At 38.3% G+C, this 18818-nt stretch overlaps 3 protein-coding genes across 6 annotated transcripts in view; 1 reads left to right on the top strand and 2 right to left on the bottom strand.

Annotated features, from left to right (window-relative positions):
* Positions 1–6: 6 nt before the first annotated feature.
* On the bottom strand, positions 7–2954 carry tbpl2 (TATA box binding protein like 2). Of its 2 annotated transcripts, none has more exons than XM_039666272.2 (7): positions 2641–2954; positions 1696–2060; positions 1356–1443; positions 1054–1145; positions 745–915; positions 531–625; positions 7–438 (listed from the first exon to the last, which is right to left on the bottom strand). In XM_039666272.2, the coding sequence occupies exons 1-7, from the start codon at positions 2683–2685 to the stop codon at positions 362–364; spliced, it is 933 nt and encodes a 310-aa protein (XP_039522206.1). In that variant the 5' UTR covers positions 2686–2954; the 3' UTR covers positions 7–361. The 2 variants fall into 2 exon arrangements, with proteins under 2 accessions (XP_039522206.1, XP_039522229.1); XM_039666295.2 differs by having other exon boundaries at positions 745–912.
* Positions 2955–2984: 30 nt separating this feature from the next.
* On the top strand, positions 2985–8648 carry jmjd7 (jumonji domain containing 7). The gene is made up of 9 exons (XM_089120178.1): positions 2985–3041; positions 3207–3273; positions 4158–4311; positions 4398–4651; positions 4771–4827; positions 5086–5181; positions 5300–5376; positions 5525–5684; positions 7456–8648. Exons 1-9 carry the CDS (start codon positions 3009–3011, stop codon positions 7542–7544), a joined length of 987 nt encoding a protein of 328 aa, XP_088976304.1. The 5' UTR covers positions 2985–3008; the 3' UTR covers positions 7545–8648.
* A 497-nt stretch (positions 8649–9145) lies between these two features.
* mapkbp1 (mitogen-activated protein kinase binding protein 1) overlaps positions 9146–18818 on the bottom strand; it is a 58158-nt gene continuing 48485 nt past the window's right edge. For 2 of the 3 annotated variants that reach the window (XM_089120175.1, XM_089120176.1), the window contains 9 exons: positions 17307–17537; positions 16307–16431; positions 15801–15940; positions 15516–15701; positions 15353–15428; positions 14972–15261; positions 13508–14554; positions 10630–10715; positions 9146–10502 (listed from right to left, as the gene is read on the bottom strand). In XM_089120175.1, the coding sequence (XP_088976301.1) occupies positions 10248–10502; positions 10630–10715; positions 13508–14554; positions 14972–15261; positions 15353–15428; positions 15516–15701; positions 15801–15940; positions 16307–16431; positions 17307–17537 (2436 nt within the window). In that variant the 3' untranslated portion in view covers positions 9146–10247. The remainder of the gene's footprint in view (positions 10503–10629; positions 10716–13507; positions 14555–14971; positions 15262–15352; positions 15429–15515; positions 15702–15800; positions 15941–16306; positions 16432–17306; positions 17538–18818) is intronic. The other variant, XM_089120177.1, reaches the window with a different exon arrangement.

Here is an 18818-nt window from a genome sequence, read left to right as displayed (position 1 = left end):
CATGAATAGTATCCAAAAGAGAAGTGTTCAAATTTATTTACCTGCATCAGCAAGAAGCAGTTCAACATGTACAAGAGGGACAAAACATAGTCATAACTGAAGAGGATACTTTCTGTCTCCATTCGAGAGTCCACATAGGGTAAAGCTGAATATTTTAACGAATCATTTACTCTTTACAGTACACTTTTAGGATGCTCTGTTATCTCAGCAACCCTCACTAATGCAGACATTACAAAGTAAACATAAAGACAATAAACCAAGTGCAATAACACAAGTTAGATTCAATTATTGCATTCAAATCTTTGAAGTACCACTAACACATACGAAGCACATCATTATATTCACATTAAGTGCAGTGCTTCTACTGCTTCCTGAACCCTTTCAGGATGGGGTAAATATTTTCAAAGGCTTCATAGATCTCTGCCCGCTCTTTTGCACCTGAAATCATAATAACATAAATAGATTTACAATGCATGGCTGCTGAATATGTTTTTAAGAATGCACTCAGTTAGATTATGCTAGAGAATTACCTGTGAGCACAACTTTCCCAGATACAAAAATCAGCAGCACAATACGTGGCTTCACCATGCGATATATCAAACCAGGAAACAACTCCGGCTCATAGCTGTAGGGGGAAAATGGTCGACTGGTTAAAGACAGATGTTACGATGTAGTCAAGTCATATAATATTGTGGGCTAGTAGCCATCAAACTAATTTATGATTCGACAGACGCCAGTCCAGACCTGCTGAACTGCTGGTGAGTGAGGACCAGGCCTTCTAAGCGTATAGGAAAGCAGACATCACAACTTCCAACCATGTTTTGGATTTTGAAGTCAAGGAATTTGGCAGGGAAACCAAGTTTCTGTACCACCCGAGCATATTTCCGTGCAGCAAGGCGAGATTGCTCCTCACTGCTTGGAAAGATAAACAAAGGAAAAGGGAAATATAGGGTAAAAGACACATGTAAGACCATTTCTGAGCTAAGTTTGTCTGTTTTACAGCCGTACTACCCTAATGCATTATAGTTAGGAGTTTAGAATATATATATATACCTCTTGGCTCCAGTGCAGACCATTTTTCCAGAGCTGAAAATGAGAGCGGTAGTTCTTGGTTCACGGATCCTCATTATAACTGCAGCAAAACGCTATACATAAGAAAAAATTGGAGTTATGATAGTGAAAATACCTGGAACAGTATATCATAAAGAAATTGTTCACCCAAACATGAAGATTATCAAGTCAACAGAGTAAACAATGACAGAATTTACAGGAACTGAAAGCTAGATAATGTTTGTCTTTTTTAAAACAGTTCTATCTATACAGTGTTGTACAAATAAACTTCAGTATTAAAGTACCTTTGGGTTGTATTCAGCATTTCGAGCTTGAAGTGCAATGGATTTGAGATCCAGAGGACAAGCAAGATTCACTGTTGACACAATATTCCTGTGTATAATCAAAAACTGGTTTGGAAATATAGACTGGCATTGGTTAACAGATGCATTTCTCACTAAAATCTAGCATCCAGTGGCGGGTGGTTTAAAAGTAATCACTCTTTACATGTACAAAGGTAACTGACTTACTACAAACATTTGTTTTGGTGAAATTATGGAGTCAATATTTTACAGCCTTTTCTGCAACGCTTGAAGAAGAAACTTGGATACACGCTCTTCATATTTTCCCTATATAATGCCTTACTGTAATTGTGGGATGATGCCTGAACTCTCTGTCACTGGGGTCATGGGGGTCATAGGAGTCATGGGAGTCATCGGGAGGTTGAACTGTGAGGTGTTTTTGGCAAAATTACTGGTGTCAGTATCTGCCTCTGCCGACTCTCTCGGTGGACCGTCGGTGTAGACACCACTGTCCTCATTCCTGCTGTCATTCTCAGACTGTGGCGGCTCATCTTGAGTGCTCAGTTCATCGGGTAAGAAGCTAAGGTCCAAGTCCTCAGTGAGATCTTTCTCCTGAGAGGTTAAAGAGGACAGGAAAGAGGAATCCTGGAGCTGAGGAGCAGGACCCTGTAGGCCCAGATCCCCCTCAAAGATGTAATCAGATGAACCCTTAGAAGAACAAGCAAAAAAGTTAATGGCGTCTATTTAACCTTTTAAGTTTAACATACCTTTTATTGTTAGGGAGGGCCAACATTCCAAAAAAATAAAATGACGTAAATTACATTTAGTAATTTATAATTATAATTAATTTATAATTTGTCTGTTCATTAATTTCTGCAAAATATCACATGTGTTTATTACTGTATTTCTTTCGTTATACGTTTTCTAATTTATAATTGAAGAGTTCAGATGCAAAAGCCTCTAAATGCCATTTGAAATTTTCTTCTTTAATGATGATTTTTATCAAACTTGTATATTTAAGTTCAGTAATTTCACTTAAATGACAATTAATAGGTAATCATTATTGCCATTTAAGTGAAATCACTGAACTTAAATATACAAGCTTGATAAAAATGATCATTCTAGAAGAAAATTTCAAATGGCACTTAGAGGCTTTTGCATCTGAACTCTTCAATTGCTTCATTTATGTAATAGGAAGATGTGCATCACGCTAATTTTGCTTATGTTTTCAGCTAACAAATTATACTCACCAAACACTAGCATTTCAGCATTTCATTTAACAACTTACGAGAGTATGGTCAAAGTAATTTTCTAGGGATGCCTCCTCATCCATGTTCCTTACGGATTTCCATAAAGTACCCTAAAGTTTCCCAGTCTCAGTGTTTCTGTAGCTGTGGATGTGATCTAATTGGCATCAAGTGTGGAGCCGTGTGGAGCTACTCACAAAGGCGTGACAAATCATGCCATCAAAACTCAGGAGTTAGTTCTCTCTAGGAAGCTCAAATAAAATATGTTTGTAACAAAACAACAAACTTACATTTTTGTTTGGCTTTTTGCGCTAACGGAAAATAACAATTTGAAAATACAAATATTTTGTAAGCAACGCAGTCTCCGGACAGTAGAGGGAGACAGACACAACGCTGTAAACAGTCACTGATGCGCATGAGCGGAAGACACATTAAACGTGAGGTGTGCATGAGCTGTCACAACAAATAATTTCAAACTATTAATGGTTAAATCAATGAATAGTTTTTCGTGTATAGATACTGTGATATGCATGGATAGAAAGTATATTATGTATATTTTAAGCTGACTGAGGCTTGTGAAAATCAACAGTCAATATTGGTTCCATAGAAACATGTGGATAGGGTTATGGATGCAGTTAAAGAATGCTTGAGGGATTTTCCCAAAGAAGCTCGGGGTGAGTTAATTTGCTGTCTATTGACTTATTAACATAGTTAATAAATAATTTAACCAACCATATATAACCATATAATCATATCCCGATAGATAGACAGATCATTTACATGCAATATAAATCTACACAGTATCCATTTAAAGAATATACACAAATATTTGTTGCACCAATATATATATATATATATATATATATATATATATATATATATATATATATATATATATATATATATATATATATATATATATATATATTAAGACAGTTTTTATCAATCTTCTAGCCACAGACCCCCAACATAGATGATTCGCATGTGAAGGACCCACATCCAAAAATGTAAAAGATAGCTATATATTTTTATGTATAAAGACCCAATTAAACTATGAAAATGTAACATTATAATTGTGTAAACAATTTAGTTTATATTAGCCCTCATTACATCATTATGTTTTTTACTCTCTGTAAGTTGCAGATGTATGCATGCAAGATGCATTCCATTAATGTACTTTATATTAAAAATAAAAAATACAATTTAGTTAAATGTGTAAATGTATTATTTATTTATTTAAGTCTTATTTCATTTATTTTACTCAACTTATTTATTTACTAAGTTTAATCTTATTTATTTATCTTAAATTATAAATATATAAATACTGATTTTTTTCTAAATCTTCCCACAGACCCCCTAGCACTCAATATATATATATATATATATATATATATATATATATATATTTCAGGATAATTGGGATTAATAAATTGTTATGAAAACAATGTTACAATAATTTTTTATTTGTGCAAATTAAATTTTAACCCAGCATACTCCAAAACACAAGCCTTGTAATGACTTGTATATCATTGAGATTGTTATGTATTTTCTTCCTTAGAGCTTTATCTTAATGATGCAGTGCCATACCTAGATGGGCCCCTCTCTTCACTTCAGTTTTATCGTGACTGGATTGGACCCAATAAGCCTTGCATCATTCGCAACGCCTTCAGTGATTGGCCAGCTTTGTCTAAATGGAACCCCACTTATCTCAGGTGAGCCAATCAGATGATCAGATCAGCCAGAGACTTCTAACTTGCCCTGAAAATGTTTCTATGCAACCTTTTTCATATTTGTGCAGAGAGAAAGTGGGCTCCAAAGTCATCAGTGTGGCCGTCACTCCAAACGGATACGCAGATGCCATAAACGGGAATCGCTTTGTGAAGCCAGAGGAACGTCAGATGACCTTCACCTCTCTGCTGGATATCGTAGAGGGGAAGGTGACGAGCAGTGGTGTGTTTTATGTTCAGAAGCAATGCTCAAATCTGACTGAGGAGTTACCGGAGCTGACGGGAGACGTAAAGACTCACATTCCCTGGATGAGTGAAGCACTTGGTATGTCCACACATTTTACATTTCGTCTCTACCTGGAGAATGGTTGGTTGGAGAATGTCAAAATAATGTGTAATGTAGACTCTGAAATTGTTATTGTTTTTTTATATTTTGTTTTTCAGGAAAAAAGCCTGATGCTGTAAATTTCTGGCTTGGGGAGGAAAGCGCTGTCACGTCAAGTAAGTTTGTCGTACTTGTTCATAAACATAAAATATTGTATAAGTATAACCTTATCCAGCAAATAACAAATGACTAGAAAAGTCATGTAACTCATTGTTTAAAAAGAGCAGGAACCTTAAAACTTCTGGAATCTTTAAAAAATAAATCTAGGAGCGCCTTTGAATATTGTTGTGCCCAGTAACCTTGAAATCAAAAAGGTTTACTGCTTATATATGTACCCATTTTTGTAAGTAAACACAGTTTTGTTGTATCTGTAGTGCATAAAGATCATTATGAGAATATATACTGCGTGATCTCTGGACAGAAAGAATTTATTTTACTTCCTCCGACTGATAGACCTTTCATACCGTATGGTAAGGGGTTGTTTCTCTATCCTAATCTTTTATTTTGCTTGCTTAGCTTAACATTAAATGCTTTAGGAAATAGCCTCATGACTCTGTCTATTGGAATTGTTTTATTTCCTCCTCATAGAGCTCTACCAGTCAGCGACATACAGACAGAAAGAAGATGGCATCTTTGAAATAGTGGATGAGGAAGATTCAAGCAAAGTGTTTAAGTTTATTCAAATTAAACTATTAAAATTTAATTTCATATTTTTCTATTAACTTTATAATTATGAATGTTATAAATAAATTTGATAACATTTATATATATGTATATATATATATATTTCAATATTTTCCATGTCTCTTTCAGGTTCCCTGGATCCCTCTAGACCCTCTCAACCCAGATTATGAGCGATATCCCTCCTACAGGCTGGCTAAACCTCTGCACTGCACTGTGAAAGCTGGAGAGATGTTATACCTGCCCTCCCTGTGGTTCCACCATGTGCGACAGTCTCACGGCTGCATAGCGGGTTAGTAATGTGACCTCCAACAGGATTTCTAACTTGCAGAGATGCACCGAAATGAAAATTCTGATCCGAAATTCAAGATGCATTTGGCCGAAAACAGAAAATAAGGAATAAATGAATAATCAATTAAAGAGCACCTATCATGGATTTTTGAAAATGACTGTTCATGTAGTGTGTAAGCTCTAAGGGAATGAAAACTTATATCTTAAAACTTAAAATTTATATCTGAAAGTGCACCGTATATAAAGTTATTGTCTTTCAAAAGTGAGAGTCGACTCTGAGTCTATGAAATGAATTGTTTTTGAAACGAGTCATTAGCTGTTACATCGTGACGTAGAGAGGTCATTGGCCGCTCCCAACAACTGCGCGCGCAGACGGGAGTGTAAACTTGAAGTGAAGTCTAAAACACATCAAAAGCTTCAGCTGAATCGCATCATGTCGAGAAGACGCTGTGTTCTACATTACAAAAACAGTTCAGCCACTTGTTTTCATTGTCCAGGGACGAGCATGTGAAGAATCAGTGGTCAGAGTTCATATTTGCAACGCCCGAACCTTGTGTTCTCATCATTTTAATGACGAATCATTCAAAATTCAAAAACCTAAATGAATTCAAATGTGTTGATTCGCAAGCCGGTTGTTCCTGAAGGAGGGCTCGGTATCCAGTGTATATGGATCAGGTTCGTCCTCCTCCGAATCACAATCTGTAAGTATTATTAATAATGTTTGCTGTTATGTTTTCTGTAGCATGCACAATATAGTTATATTGTGTTGTGTGTGTTATGTACACTCCGCACAGCTTCTAAGCGGGGTAAAGTTAGTTTTGTTTTTGATATTCAGCAGACATTCATTGAAAAATGGCAATTACCTCCTAAACGACTTAGCCAAATATGACTTCGCTCTATATAATAAGCAATATGAGTCTCGCCGGGAAAGCTTGCTCTTGACGGAGACGCGAGTAAGGGACCGTGTGGAAAGTGCACTTTTTCTGACACGTTTGTTCAAACACTATATACAATTTTCAACACTTGACAAGCTATAATCGTGGTTATGGGCGTTCCGTTGCCGATAATCTCTGCCTACGGTTTACCAATAACAACTGACTGGGTCATTTGACCTATCGCCGCAGATTCGCGTCACTCAAAGGAGGTGTTTGGGAAAATGAATCGTAGAACGAATCATTTGGGAGTCGGTGAGCAAATCAGTCAAAAATAAATGCAAATTATAAGACAAATAAAGTGTTTTTTATCCTTGCTTGCACGTTAAACTGTTTTTGGGAACTCCTAAAACAAAAATAGGAACATTTCAAATGCTATGATAGGGGCTCTTTAATTAAACAAACTTGTTCAGTAATCAACACTCTAATAGCTAAAACATTAAAGGGTTAGTTCACCCAAAAATGAAGTCATTAATTACTCACCCCCATGCTGTACCAACCCCGTAAGTCCTTCGTTCGTCTTCGGAACACAAATGAAGATATTATTGATTAAATTTGAGAGGTGGATCACTCCTCCATAGGCTGCCTAAGGGATTGAAACTTGACGGCCTAGAAAGTCATTGAAGAAAATGTTTAAATATTCCATGTGACAACAGTGGCTCAACTATAAGTTTATCAAGCGACGAGAATTCTTTTTGTGCGAAAAAACAAACAATCTTTTTCGTTAGCCAAAATTTTGGTGCATCCCTACTTGCATATTCTGTTCTGTGCTCTTATGGTCAATAATGTCAATAATCATGATTAATTATGATGTTTAACATGTTCTTTTTGTCTTGGCAGTGAATTTCTGGTATGACATGGAATTTGATATCAAGTACAATTACTTCCAGCTGGTGGAGTCCCTGACAAACGCTGTGGGATCACTATGAGACTGTTATCACATAATATATCCTGTTCAAAGGTGACGATTATCAACAACTGGTGGCTTAACATGTAAAGATTCAAATACTTTTTTTTTAGTGATATAGAATAAATATTGCAATAAACAATGCAGTTTACCATGGAATAAATACAGTTTTATTTGTTTGACTGAGAAAGAGATTTCAGATGATAGACTGTATAAACACTGAGAAAAGAAACACTTCACTTCGGTTTGGATCAAAAGGTAAGACAAAGTCACAAGTTTCCAAAAAGAAACAAGTTTCTTAGAAACTATGGGTCCATCTGTAATCCTACGTTGGCTAATAATCCTAATTGGCCATACGTTACACGAAAGCAGAGCTAGTCACCACAGAGATAGCGCTGAAAGATGATGTTTGCATGATTATTCATGAGGAGCAGGTCAAGCGTACAACCATGCATTCTAGGTCAGGGAGCAAACCAGCCCTAAATTCTGCCATTCTTCATGCATACACTAATGTTGTGCGTTCATGCTGATTCTCTCATTTCACTTCTGCTACATCACTGAAGCCCTCTAGCTAGCTAAATCAAGTCTGTTTGGGCTTATGTCATATATCATTTTAATCTCATGCATTTTTAGTCTCTTTTAAAGCCATAGCACTTTTTATGAGATAGCAAATGAGAGCATTTGTTGGATACCAAATGGGTCTTAATAAATCTATTTTACTATAACACTGCCAGTGCAATCTGCCATTGTTTAAACCAGGTGTAATTGCACATTTTGCCTTTTTCATTGTTAATAAGTTTGTACCCACAATCCTCAAAATAATCAACAAATCAATAAATAGAATTTATGCATCTCAGACACCAGGAAAGTTGTAGCTGTACTAAACTAGTTGCAGTGTTGTTGACTTAAGCTGGGTGTACACTGTGCAAATTTTCTCTTTTTTAAATTTTGTCAGACTGTAAAAGGTTTATAAAAGGCAATGGTGACTGTGACATCACCTGTATGATATGCGTCTTTGGTCACGACTAATGGCATTGGCTGGGTGCTTACATTATTAATCGTGTCACATTCTGACATTTCATTCACAAAGAGCATGTCATGCTAATTTATCATACATTCAATTTTGCTCTTTGACAAAAATAATTAAGAACCCCGAATCGTACAGTGTGCACCTAGCTTTGGTGCGATTTGCATCAGTAGAAAAGCTGGACACAATAAAATATGTGCAGGTCCATCTATAAAAGTTACAGTACACTTAACATTACAATGCCTTCATTTGAATTAACGGCTTGTTTCCACCGAGCGGTACGATACAGTACGGTACGCAATTATTTCCGTTTAAATTGTCAGAAGTTGTGTGAATGGTACCAAAATACCGAACCTTGGCACAGTAGTCCGATACATAAAGGTTGGACCTAGACTCCCATCAAGTAAGGGTACTGTTGGCTGTGGAAACACAAGCCAGATCATTGTTTACCATCCCGAATCATACTGTACTGTACCGTAAGCTTAATAACAAAAAAGTGCCATAATGTACATTATAAATATTATGGAAAAGAAGAATTGTTTCTAGCAGAGGTCAGAGAGGCAACACCTCAACCTAGTTAGCAAAGGATTGTGGAATACAGAGTGACTGTTTTGTTTATCTCTCGGGGAAATGAGAACACATCACATGACATTAGAAAATACCTTGAAGAAGTCATCACCAGAAAGCAATATGTAAAAATGCATTTCATTTCAGGACAAAAAACCTTTCTCATAATTTGTGCACTAAAGTTCAAGAAGCTTTTTCTATCTACTTGGCTATTGCATCTCCAGCAGTGTCACCAGAATGGTCAATTCAGTTCAGTGCTTTTATGGCAGTTTTGTTTCTGTTAACATTTGCAATTAGGGATGGACGACTTACAAATATCACTGATCATTTTGATATATAACCTGCTTGAATTACAAATGCCGGATTTATTCCTTTAAACAAATTGCTGGTCAAGATTAAGGCACCCGTATCCATGAGAAAGTTACCCTTCAAGTACAAAAAAAGTCCTGCAAATAATACAAAATCATCCTTCAGGTTTAGCCAATTTTTTCCTCTGGCACCCAACTGGGTCTCAGAACATTGACACTGTACAACAAACACACGTTGAAGAGTCTGCGACTCATTGACCTATCAATCACATTAGAATAAATACGATGTCCCATTGACCCAATTCAACTTCAGAGTATCAACACAAACACAAAATACAGTATAAAAATTCATTCCATAATAAAAGGTAAAATGGTGACAAATCTCCATTGCTAAGACTTCCAGGGATACCGGTCCCTGCATTGAGAATTATTTTTAAAATATCAAATACACAATGCTTGCCAGAGATTCCTCTGACCAACAACAGTTCATTTACTCTAACTGTATCCATATAAAACTGCATTTTGTCAAATTACTGTACCATGCAGTCAACAAACCAAGTAATCAATTATTGTCCTTGATGACATGTAGGTCTTTCAAAGGTTACCATGGCTAAAATATCCGGATACGTTTTTAGTAGCAGGGCACAAAGAGGTGAGAGAAGTCAGGGGTGTGTTGCTGCCATAGTAGCATGCTAAATAGGGAGGTAGGATAGTGGCATTTCTTCTCAATCTCTTTATTAAAAGCTCCTCGCTATCTAAAACAGTCTGCTGTGCAGGGCAGTCTTCATGGCTTGGTATCCTGTTGCAGCCACAGCACACATAGTCAGATGTTGTTGTCCATCCTCTTCTCTACAGCACTGAGCAGCAATTTGGAGTACTGCTCTAGAAGCGCTAGTGTCCTGTCGTCACCCAATGTTGCATTACTGTTAGCCAGCATGGGCACTGTGCAAGTGCTAGGCGATCTCGAAGGAGTGCATGGTGGCAGGCAATTCAGCTCATCTCTCATTGCCTGAAATGCTTCGGCCAGCACACGTGTCATTTCCTGCTGCTCCTCAGTGGAGTTGGTGGAGTTGCTTAGCTACAGGAGCGCATACATATGCAAAGTTAGAGTCAAGTCAGCCACACAAAACAGTTTAGGCAGACGTGTGGGCTGAAGTGCAGCCTACTCTACAATTACATGTGAATGTGACCTAATGATAACCTACCATTTTGTAGAGGTAGGAGGCTCTTTTAAAACTGCTCTGCAATTCATTGGCAACCAGCCTGCAAGAATCCACACTGAGAGATGTGTCTGCAAAAGAGAAACCGAACTCTGTTAGTCATAGTGAGTCTTAAAATGAGCTTTGCAACAAAATCAAGCAATTTTGACTGAGCATACAAAAGAGTGAAACTGAGAAGTATAAAGCATAGGGGATTATCACGCTTCCGGGTTTCTTGGGTGGGATTTGTCAACTTTGTGGATGTCCACTTCCGACGCAGTTCAACAATGGCTGAGACGAAGGCTATATATGTCACTCTGTTCCAATTTGTAAATCTAACCAACAACGCCAACCCTACGTATTGAGTGTAAGGAAGAACTGGATTCAAACTGCAGCCGGCACTTTAGTGAATCGGACTAATTTACCAGGGATGCCGTATAAATAAACTTAGTGTAGTCCGTCATCAATTCAACGGAAGTGGCAGTGCACAAAGATCAATGAATCCGGAAGTCCTACGTATCAGCGTGATAATCCCCTATTGATAATGATTTAGAGAAGTGGTACTCGGCACCAAGTGATTTACAGAAGTACGCCATGGATTGACATCATTTGACTTTTTATGGAACAATAACCACCCTAAACCTAGAGGAAAACGTTTGATCTGAAGAGAATTGTTTCAGGACGTTATCCTAAAGATCAGAGGTTAATGATTGGTTGGTAGGAATGTTGTTCCATGTCCGATCTTGCTCTAGTACCCCTTTTCCACCAAGGCAGAGCTGGTGTTGGTTCGGAACCAGAGCCTAGTTTCAAATCGGTTCTTTGTTTATCGACCACCAAAGCACCAGCTACGAACCAATAAAAGTGGTTCTTAAAGGGATACTACACTTTTTTTGAAAATAGGCTCATTTTACCACTCCCCCAGAGTTAAACAGTTGAGTTTTACCGTTTTCGAATCAATTCAGCCGATTTTCCGATATTTAGAAGAATATCAGTATACAGACAGTTCCTGGTGTCATTGACTTCCATAGTATATTTTTTTCCTAAAATTTGAAAACGGTAAAACTCGACTGTTTAACTCTGGGGGAGTGGTAAAATGAGCCTATTTCCAAAAAAAAAGTGGAGTATCCCTTTAAGTAGCACCAAATCATTGCTGGTCTAGAAGTAAGAACCGCTTACGTCAGTGGCTGGGGGCGGGGTTACCGTGACCAACAAGACGAATAGAAACTTGTGACCGGCATTTTTTTAAATAGCAGCTAATCATGCTAATAGCAGCTCGATTGTAATCTCCGTTAATGCAAGTTACGGCGAGCTACACGGACGTGCTGGATTCGCCGTGTTTGGATACCGATGTAGGTTTGCAAAGCCATGAGCATAAATAGTAACGCAACAACTGCCATTGTTGATGGAAGGCTTGTTCGAAATGCATCGGAGCAGCGTGGACTGATCAGAGCTGCGGGAGTGTTTGGAGAGTTTACGACTCCTTCTGCTTTTGAATCGAATCTTTTTCTAATGTTTTTTCGAATCGCTCTCGCAGTTCGAGATTCACAGTGCCGAACCATCTGTGTGCCGCGCTAGCGTTGCTGGGCAACATGAGATGTATACATTGACGTAAGAGCTGGCTCTGTGATGGCTCTCTAGCCTGTGGAAAGGCAAACCAGTTCTTTGAAAGCTCGAACCAACTCCGAACCAGCACTAGCTCTAGCTCTGAACCAGCACCTGGTTCTTGTTGGTGGAAAAGGGATATAGGAGGGTCACTTTCTTGCACAATTTAACTCCAATTCCAACCTTAATTTCAAAGACCTTTAACAGGTTCTGGTATGTTTAAAAAGGGTTGTAGCTAAACCCTAAAGGAAGGTAGACCTCCAGGAGTAGGATTAGACACCCTTGACCTAACTCAGGGAGGTCTAATCCTGCTCCTGAAGGGCCACTTTCCAGAAGAATATAGGTCTAGCCCTAATTAAATGCACCTGAAACAGCTTATCAAAGTCTTCCCCAGATAGCAAACTGACATTGAATCAACGTGGAAACATGACATCGAAACAACGTTGATCTGACATTGTTTTGCTCATCGAATTAACGTTAAACCAACGTCAGACGCGTCATTCTTTCAAAACTAACGGAAAGTCAACTTGAAATCAACGCGTTGTTTTAACGTTATGAAAGCAAGCCAATTTTCGATTTTCATTTAGCTTTGAAGAATGCCGCGTCTGACGTTGGTTCAACGTTAATTCGATGAGCAAAATCAACGTTGTTTCAATGTCATGAGAGACGTCGTTTCCACGTTGATTCAATGTCAGTTTGCTGTCTGGGTCAAGATCACTAGAATCCTCCAGGCAGGTTTAATGGAGCTAAACTCCGCAGAAAAGTACCCTAATATTAGGACAATAATCAGTTGATAGGAATATTGTTCCTTGCTATAAATATACAATTTGATGGCAATATTTCGTTGTAGTAATGTTATTCCAACAAAGCTTATTGCATGCATGCATTCTAAGTGTGACATGTACACACATTTTACACTGTGAATTACAGTTGATGCTTTGAGGATCATCCATGTCTTTGGTTTAATGAAGAAAGTTTTAGCAAGTAAAATAACCCTGGGTTTCACAGACAATGCCTAAGCCTAGACTAAAATGAATGTTTGAGCCGTTTTAAATGAAAACAACTTGAACTGACATATCTTAAAATGCACATCAGTAATGTTTTTTTTTTTTCTAAAGCATGTTTATAAAAGCTACTTAAAAGTCCTAACTGAACCTAGGCTTAATCCAAGCCCCGTCTGTGAAACCGGGCCTAAATGTGTAAACTTGGCCCATAAACTGGTTGAGTACCACTGGTTTAGAGGGCGGATGTTACAGCAAGTGTTAGTAAGGGCATGCCTCACCCTGCAGGTGGTACAGATTAATGGATGGAGAGGGTGAAGAGGAGATGAAAGAAGTGATGGAGGAGGTGGAGGATGAGCGAGGCCAAAGCCCTTTTGTAAACAAGTGTTTAGACAGCCCAAGTCGTAGCAGAATGGAAGATGGAATGAGGGATGACTGATTTCCCAGCAAACCTGAGTCTTGAGCTCCTGAGGAAGACTGTAGAAGACTTGTGCTGCACTGACTCGTGGAAGAGCCCTCAACCTCAGGGATATCCTCTTCTTTTGGCTCTGTGTGCGAGGGAAGTTCACCTTCCGTTAAGTTCGTGGGCTGGCTGGGAATAAGTACCATACTGAGCTCAATCTGGTCTGGGGTTTCAGATGGGCTCAAACCAACAGCTGTGACCGGCTGTACGATGCTGTTGGGCAAGTGAACTGCTTCAGGAAGTGAAGGAGGAGTTGTTGGGGTCCTACTCGAGGAATCCTTTTCCTTTCGTTCAAGACTGGGGTTCTTGCTGCCCGGTGAGAGGGAAGACAATGAGAGTTTATCAGGAAGAGGATTGGGAATGTCTATATGGAGCAGGGGTCGAGCACTGCCGGTCAGTTTGACCTGGAGACCTTTAAAGGAAGAGTTTCCACTTGGGCCAGCGCTCAGTGTGGGTACGACTGCTGCATGGGGCGTGTAGGGGCCTGGAAAAGGGGATGCCAAAGTATTAAAGGAAGACACATGGTTAACAGGAGAGGTGGGCTTGCTCTGGGAGGAGCTCCGAGGGTTTGAAACGTCAGAACCTGAGCTCCTGCGTGGTTCTGAAGATCCTGTGTCTTCTCCTAGTTCCACCTCATTCAAGTTATCGCCCATTGAAACAGAGCGGGAAATCTTGGCCATAGAGCTAGTGGTAGGACTCATGTAGGAACGGGATTTGGACTTCGTAGGCGTAGTGATGTCCCTGGGCAGGGTAGTGGTGGGGCTGGTGAGTGGGACGGTGGGAAGGGAACGCCGTGGTCTTTCAGAGGTCTGGGGCTGTGGGTGGACTTCCTTAGAAGGACGACTGGATATCTGGACAATATCAGCTGATCAGAAGAGGGAGGGAACAGTTGATTAATTTGAGAAAAGAAAAATCTCCAAGGAAAATATTACTTAAGATATAACTTTTTAGTTAATGGCTACACCATCAAGTAAACTTAAACTTTTCTTGAAACCAACCTAAATTAAATATATATATATATATATATATATATATATACAGTATATATATATATATATATATTTCTAAGACCTGGACATTTTCAAACTAGATTTTTCCTTCATTCCTTCATTTTCTTATGCCACTAACCCATGAATCACCCAACTAGGTTATCTTTAACCACTTTTTTAATAAGCATTGTACAAAGCAACTTTCAGTACATCTATACAGGGACAGACTCCCTGGGGCAACTAATATAAAACAAAATCCTGTATTTTGTAGCGCAATTTCATGGATGCTTTACCATCTGAGGAGATGTTGTGGATAGATTGAGCTTTCCTCATGCCCGCAGAACTGTTGTAACTAGCGGCAGCTTTAGCAACGGGGCTGATCATTCTGCGGGAGTCCATGACAGGTGTGCGTTTCTTTTGGATTAAACGCTGACCTGTTGTCCTCTCAGAGCCCTGGGGTTCCTGCTGTTTGCTTGGACTCTTATTCTCCATGAGGGGCCGTACCTCTGAGATAAGGGGCCGCACCACTCCACTGGTGGTTTTACTGTCAGTGCTTTTGTTTGTGGGGAATGAGAATGCAGTTCTAGTAAAAAAAAAAAAAAAAAGGAAGACCAAAGTCATGTTTTTCTTCTCAGAAGTCCAAGTCAAAGTTGGAAGGGATTTGACTGTCTTACCTGTTAGTGGAGTTCTGAGAAAGGAACTTCGATGACATGCTGTCAGAGATATTTGGAGTTACTCTGGTTGGACTTTCTGCCAAAAAAAAAAAAATATTGAGAACTCATACTTACAATAAAGACAATTTTGTTAAGAAAATTGTGAACATGACTAACACCCTACCAGGTTTGTTGAGGTCCGACAGGTTTGCAAAATGCTTCTTTAGAAAGGCCTCCTGGTCTGGGGTCTGAGGTACAGGAGTCTGAACCTCATTCTTCCTCAAGCTATCCTCCTCTTCCTCATCAAGATCTTCCATATCCAGTTCTGATGAGTTTCCATCTACACTCAGTGGCTCAGTCGGTTCAGAGTCTACAGTGAACACATAGAAACACGCAATCCTTTATCTCATCAAGGACATGTATTGCTTTAACAAAATGGCTGTCTGTCTTCTAGTTTCATTTTCTCTACCTTCTCCAGGGTGCTCAGGGCTAGAGAGAAGACTGCTGGAATAATCCATAGAGCAGGCACTGTCTGGACTCTGCTTCTCAGAACAAGAGTTCACTTTAGCACATCTCGCTCCATGGGGCAACTTTTTCACCTGATACTCACTATATACAAACAAAGACAAGGGAGTGGACAGACATTTGAGGATCATCTCAGCAGGGTGTTTTAGATCATCGTATTTGGACTGCACAATACAAGGAATATTCCAGCCAAACATGGACATCAGTTATTCAGCCTCATGTTGTTTGAAAAACAAGATCTTTTGAGAAATGTCTCCAATGGGCTTCAATGTTTTTGTTCCAAGCATTCCTAAAAAGTATCATCTTTTGTATTCCACAGGAGAAAGAAAGTCATGTTTGGGACTACATGGGGTGAGTAAATGACAGAATTTTCATTTTTGTGTGGATTAAACACTGACTCACTGACTATAAAAATAAATTGGTGAGAAGTTTTGTTTTTTTTTAACTAACCTGCCTGCAAGACTGATTTGATCTTCACATCCCTCAGGATACAGGACCTCTGTCTCTGGAGTTTGAGCAGACAGCTGGATGTAATGAGGACGTGTTTTATCTCCTGGTCCATTCTCTTCAGGTACCTACAGAGAATATACAAGTCAAAATGGTACAGAACAGACAAAGAGGTCTACATTGAGAAGCACACAAATAAACATTTTTTGGCATTGATTTCAGAGCAGTTTTGATTCTCATTTAACTCCTGTGTTCTACAACCTGTCGCAGAGACTACAGCATTATTTTAATGAGATTCTACTTTGGTGAATGCTGTTTTTTTAACCTTCAAATGGTCTTCGTTTCCTGTTTACACTTCTGGGCTTCGGAGTCTATACGACCCCAACAATTGATTAATTGTACAAAAAATATACATTTTTAATCATACAAATAATACATTTTTTTTTTTCGTTTACTTCTCATCTATTCATTAATGCTGTGTTTTTTGAGATATTAAGTACTTTTGTATCCATATACCACTCAATTCCTCAACTACACCATTAGCTTGCATATGAAATATTATTTTTTTATGATACATTGCATTTATACTCTAGTACTAGGCATTCATTTCTGTGTAAAAATTCTCAGATTTTAAATTTTTTTTTACATACCTTCAGAACAACCGAATCAAGCCCATTTTTTTGTGTGTGTATAGATAGATAATGTAGGAAAAGTCACAAAATCTTATTTTTTTTATTAAGTACAAGTCGATTGGGGTCGTATCAGACCCCATGACCTGATTGAGGGCTACATAAATTTGTCAATTTTATAAATTTCATGCAAAAACTAAATTGTTTTTGGTTAGTTCAAACTGCAAAATGGAGGAGATTTATCCCCAAGTCTGTTTCTGTGAGACTATATTGGACATTATATCACATTAGATACAAAGATACAAGTGTATACGTATGTTTAGCTTATTTTCATATAAAACTATAGCTAGTCGTTGAAGGATTCTGTATCTCACCCATGCAGCTATGGTCTGAAGACTGATGGTGCTGCCCAGTTCCTGGTTCCTCGGCGGTGGATGATCTTTATGAACATCATGAGTTTTGCTGGGGAAGAGAGGGAAGGAAAACGACTCTAGCTGCCTCAGGTCCAGCATGGACTTCACCTTCAGATCCATACTGCCCATTCGCCTGGACCAGCGCCGCCTTGGCCGTGGACCTGAACCCTCAACTTCACAACTGCTGGATTGCTGAGAAGAGAGAAGAGGTGTGTTAAAGAGCACAGAGAAATAAACCAAATGACAGAATCAAAGTTAAAATGATGTGAAATTGTCATAAGCCCTATTTGGAGGGTAATTGTTTCTCATGGGGAATGGATGTAAGGTATTTTCAGCATTTACAGAGGCTAGTTGGTGATTTTATTGCTGTCCAAATCCAGAATGTCAGTGTTTTTCTTCCACCACCCACGTTAAAATCCCCGGCCGAATTCCGCACTGTTTTTTGACAAACACCAAGGTCGTGCGGTAATTTAATTGCCGTCCGATTCCACATATCTGAGTTTACAAGAAGAGATCACTTTGAAATTCACAGTTTAAAGGATTAGTTCACCCAAAAATGAAAATTCTGTCAGTATTTACTCACCCTCATGTTGTTCCAAACCTATGTGCGTTTATTTGTTCTGCTGAACATAAAGGAAGATATATGGAAGAATATTTTAATCAAACAGATCTCATTCCCCATTGACTACCATAGTATGTATTTTTTCCTACTATGGAAGTCAATGGGGAATGAGATCTGTTTGATTAAAACATTCTTCCATATATCTTCCTTTATGTTCAGCAGAACAAATAAACGCACATAGGTTTGGAACAACATGAGGGTGAGTAAATACTGACAGAATTTTCATTTTTGGGTGAACTAATCCTTTAAATCCTTTTTGACCATTGCGGAGCACCGTACAATAACTGTAGCGCTTAACTGTAAATTTTATGCATTTTAAAGATGTCCACTTTTATTAATAAAATGCTGGAAAGTATTTACAAGAACAATATTTCATCACCACTCCACCTCAGCGAATGGGAGCTGTTAAGAACAAAAAGGAGACAGAGAAAGCAAAGCAAGTAAACATTTGAAATGGGCCGTTATTGTAGCAGCAATATATGGTTAAATATAATTTTTAAATATGTATTATATACAATAATAAATAATATGCATTACAAATATAAACCAAGCAGCTTTATGTTTACCTGATGTAAATAAGAGGCTGCATTAACTTATTTCCTCTAATTTCCATATTTTTATAATAACATCCATCAATTTGAGATTTCATATAGCATGTCTAGCTTTCTACTTTTAAACAGGGCATTTAAACAATAAAATAATACATACAACATTATATTCCTATTATTAAATTAAATAGCAATTTATTATTTTTTTATTCCAAGCACATTTTATTTACAGTACAACAGACAATCGTGCGGCTGACCACGTGACAGCGTGCTCTCAAGTTCATAGGATCACAAAACTCGCTC

This window comes from Pimephales promelas, chromosome 15, assembly GCF_988280905.1.
Source record: "Pimephales promelas chromosome 15, fPimPro1.hap1.1, whole genome shotgun sequence".
NCBI classification, from domain to species: domain Eukaryota; kingdom Metazoa; phylum Chordata; class Actinopteri; order Cypriniformes; family Leuciscidae; genus Pimephales; species Pimephales promelas.
The sequence above is the reverse complement of the archived record's forward strand: the minus strand, read 5'-3'. Positions and strand labels throughout refer to the sequence as shown.

Bases quoted from the DNA above. Each gene is read 5' to 3' on its own strand.
- jmjd7 (XM_089120178.1), top strand. From the start codon at position 3,009: ATGCGCATGAGCGGAAGACACATTAAACGTGAG. The intron at 3,042-3,206 runs GTGTGCATGAGC...TTGGTTCCATAG, and splicing joins GAAGACACATTAAACGTGAG to AAACATGTGGATAGGGTTAT. The intron at 5,377-5,524 runs GTGTTTAAGTTT...TGTCTCTTTCAG, and splicing joins ATGAGGAAGATTCAAGCAAA to GTTCCCTGGATCCCTCTAGA.
- tbpl2 (XM_039666272.2), bottom strand. From the start codon at position 2,685: ATGGATGAGGAGGCATCCCTAGAAAATTACTTTGACCATACTCTC. The intron at 916-1,053 runs GTATATATATAT...TATCTTTCCAAG, and splicing joins GTCTGCACTGGAGCCAAGAG to CAGTGAGGAGCAATCTCGCC. The intron at 626-744 runs GTCTGGACTGGC...TTCCCCCTACAG, and splicing joins ACTCACCAGCAGTTCAGCAG to CTATGAGCCGGAGTTGTTTC.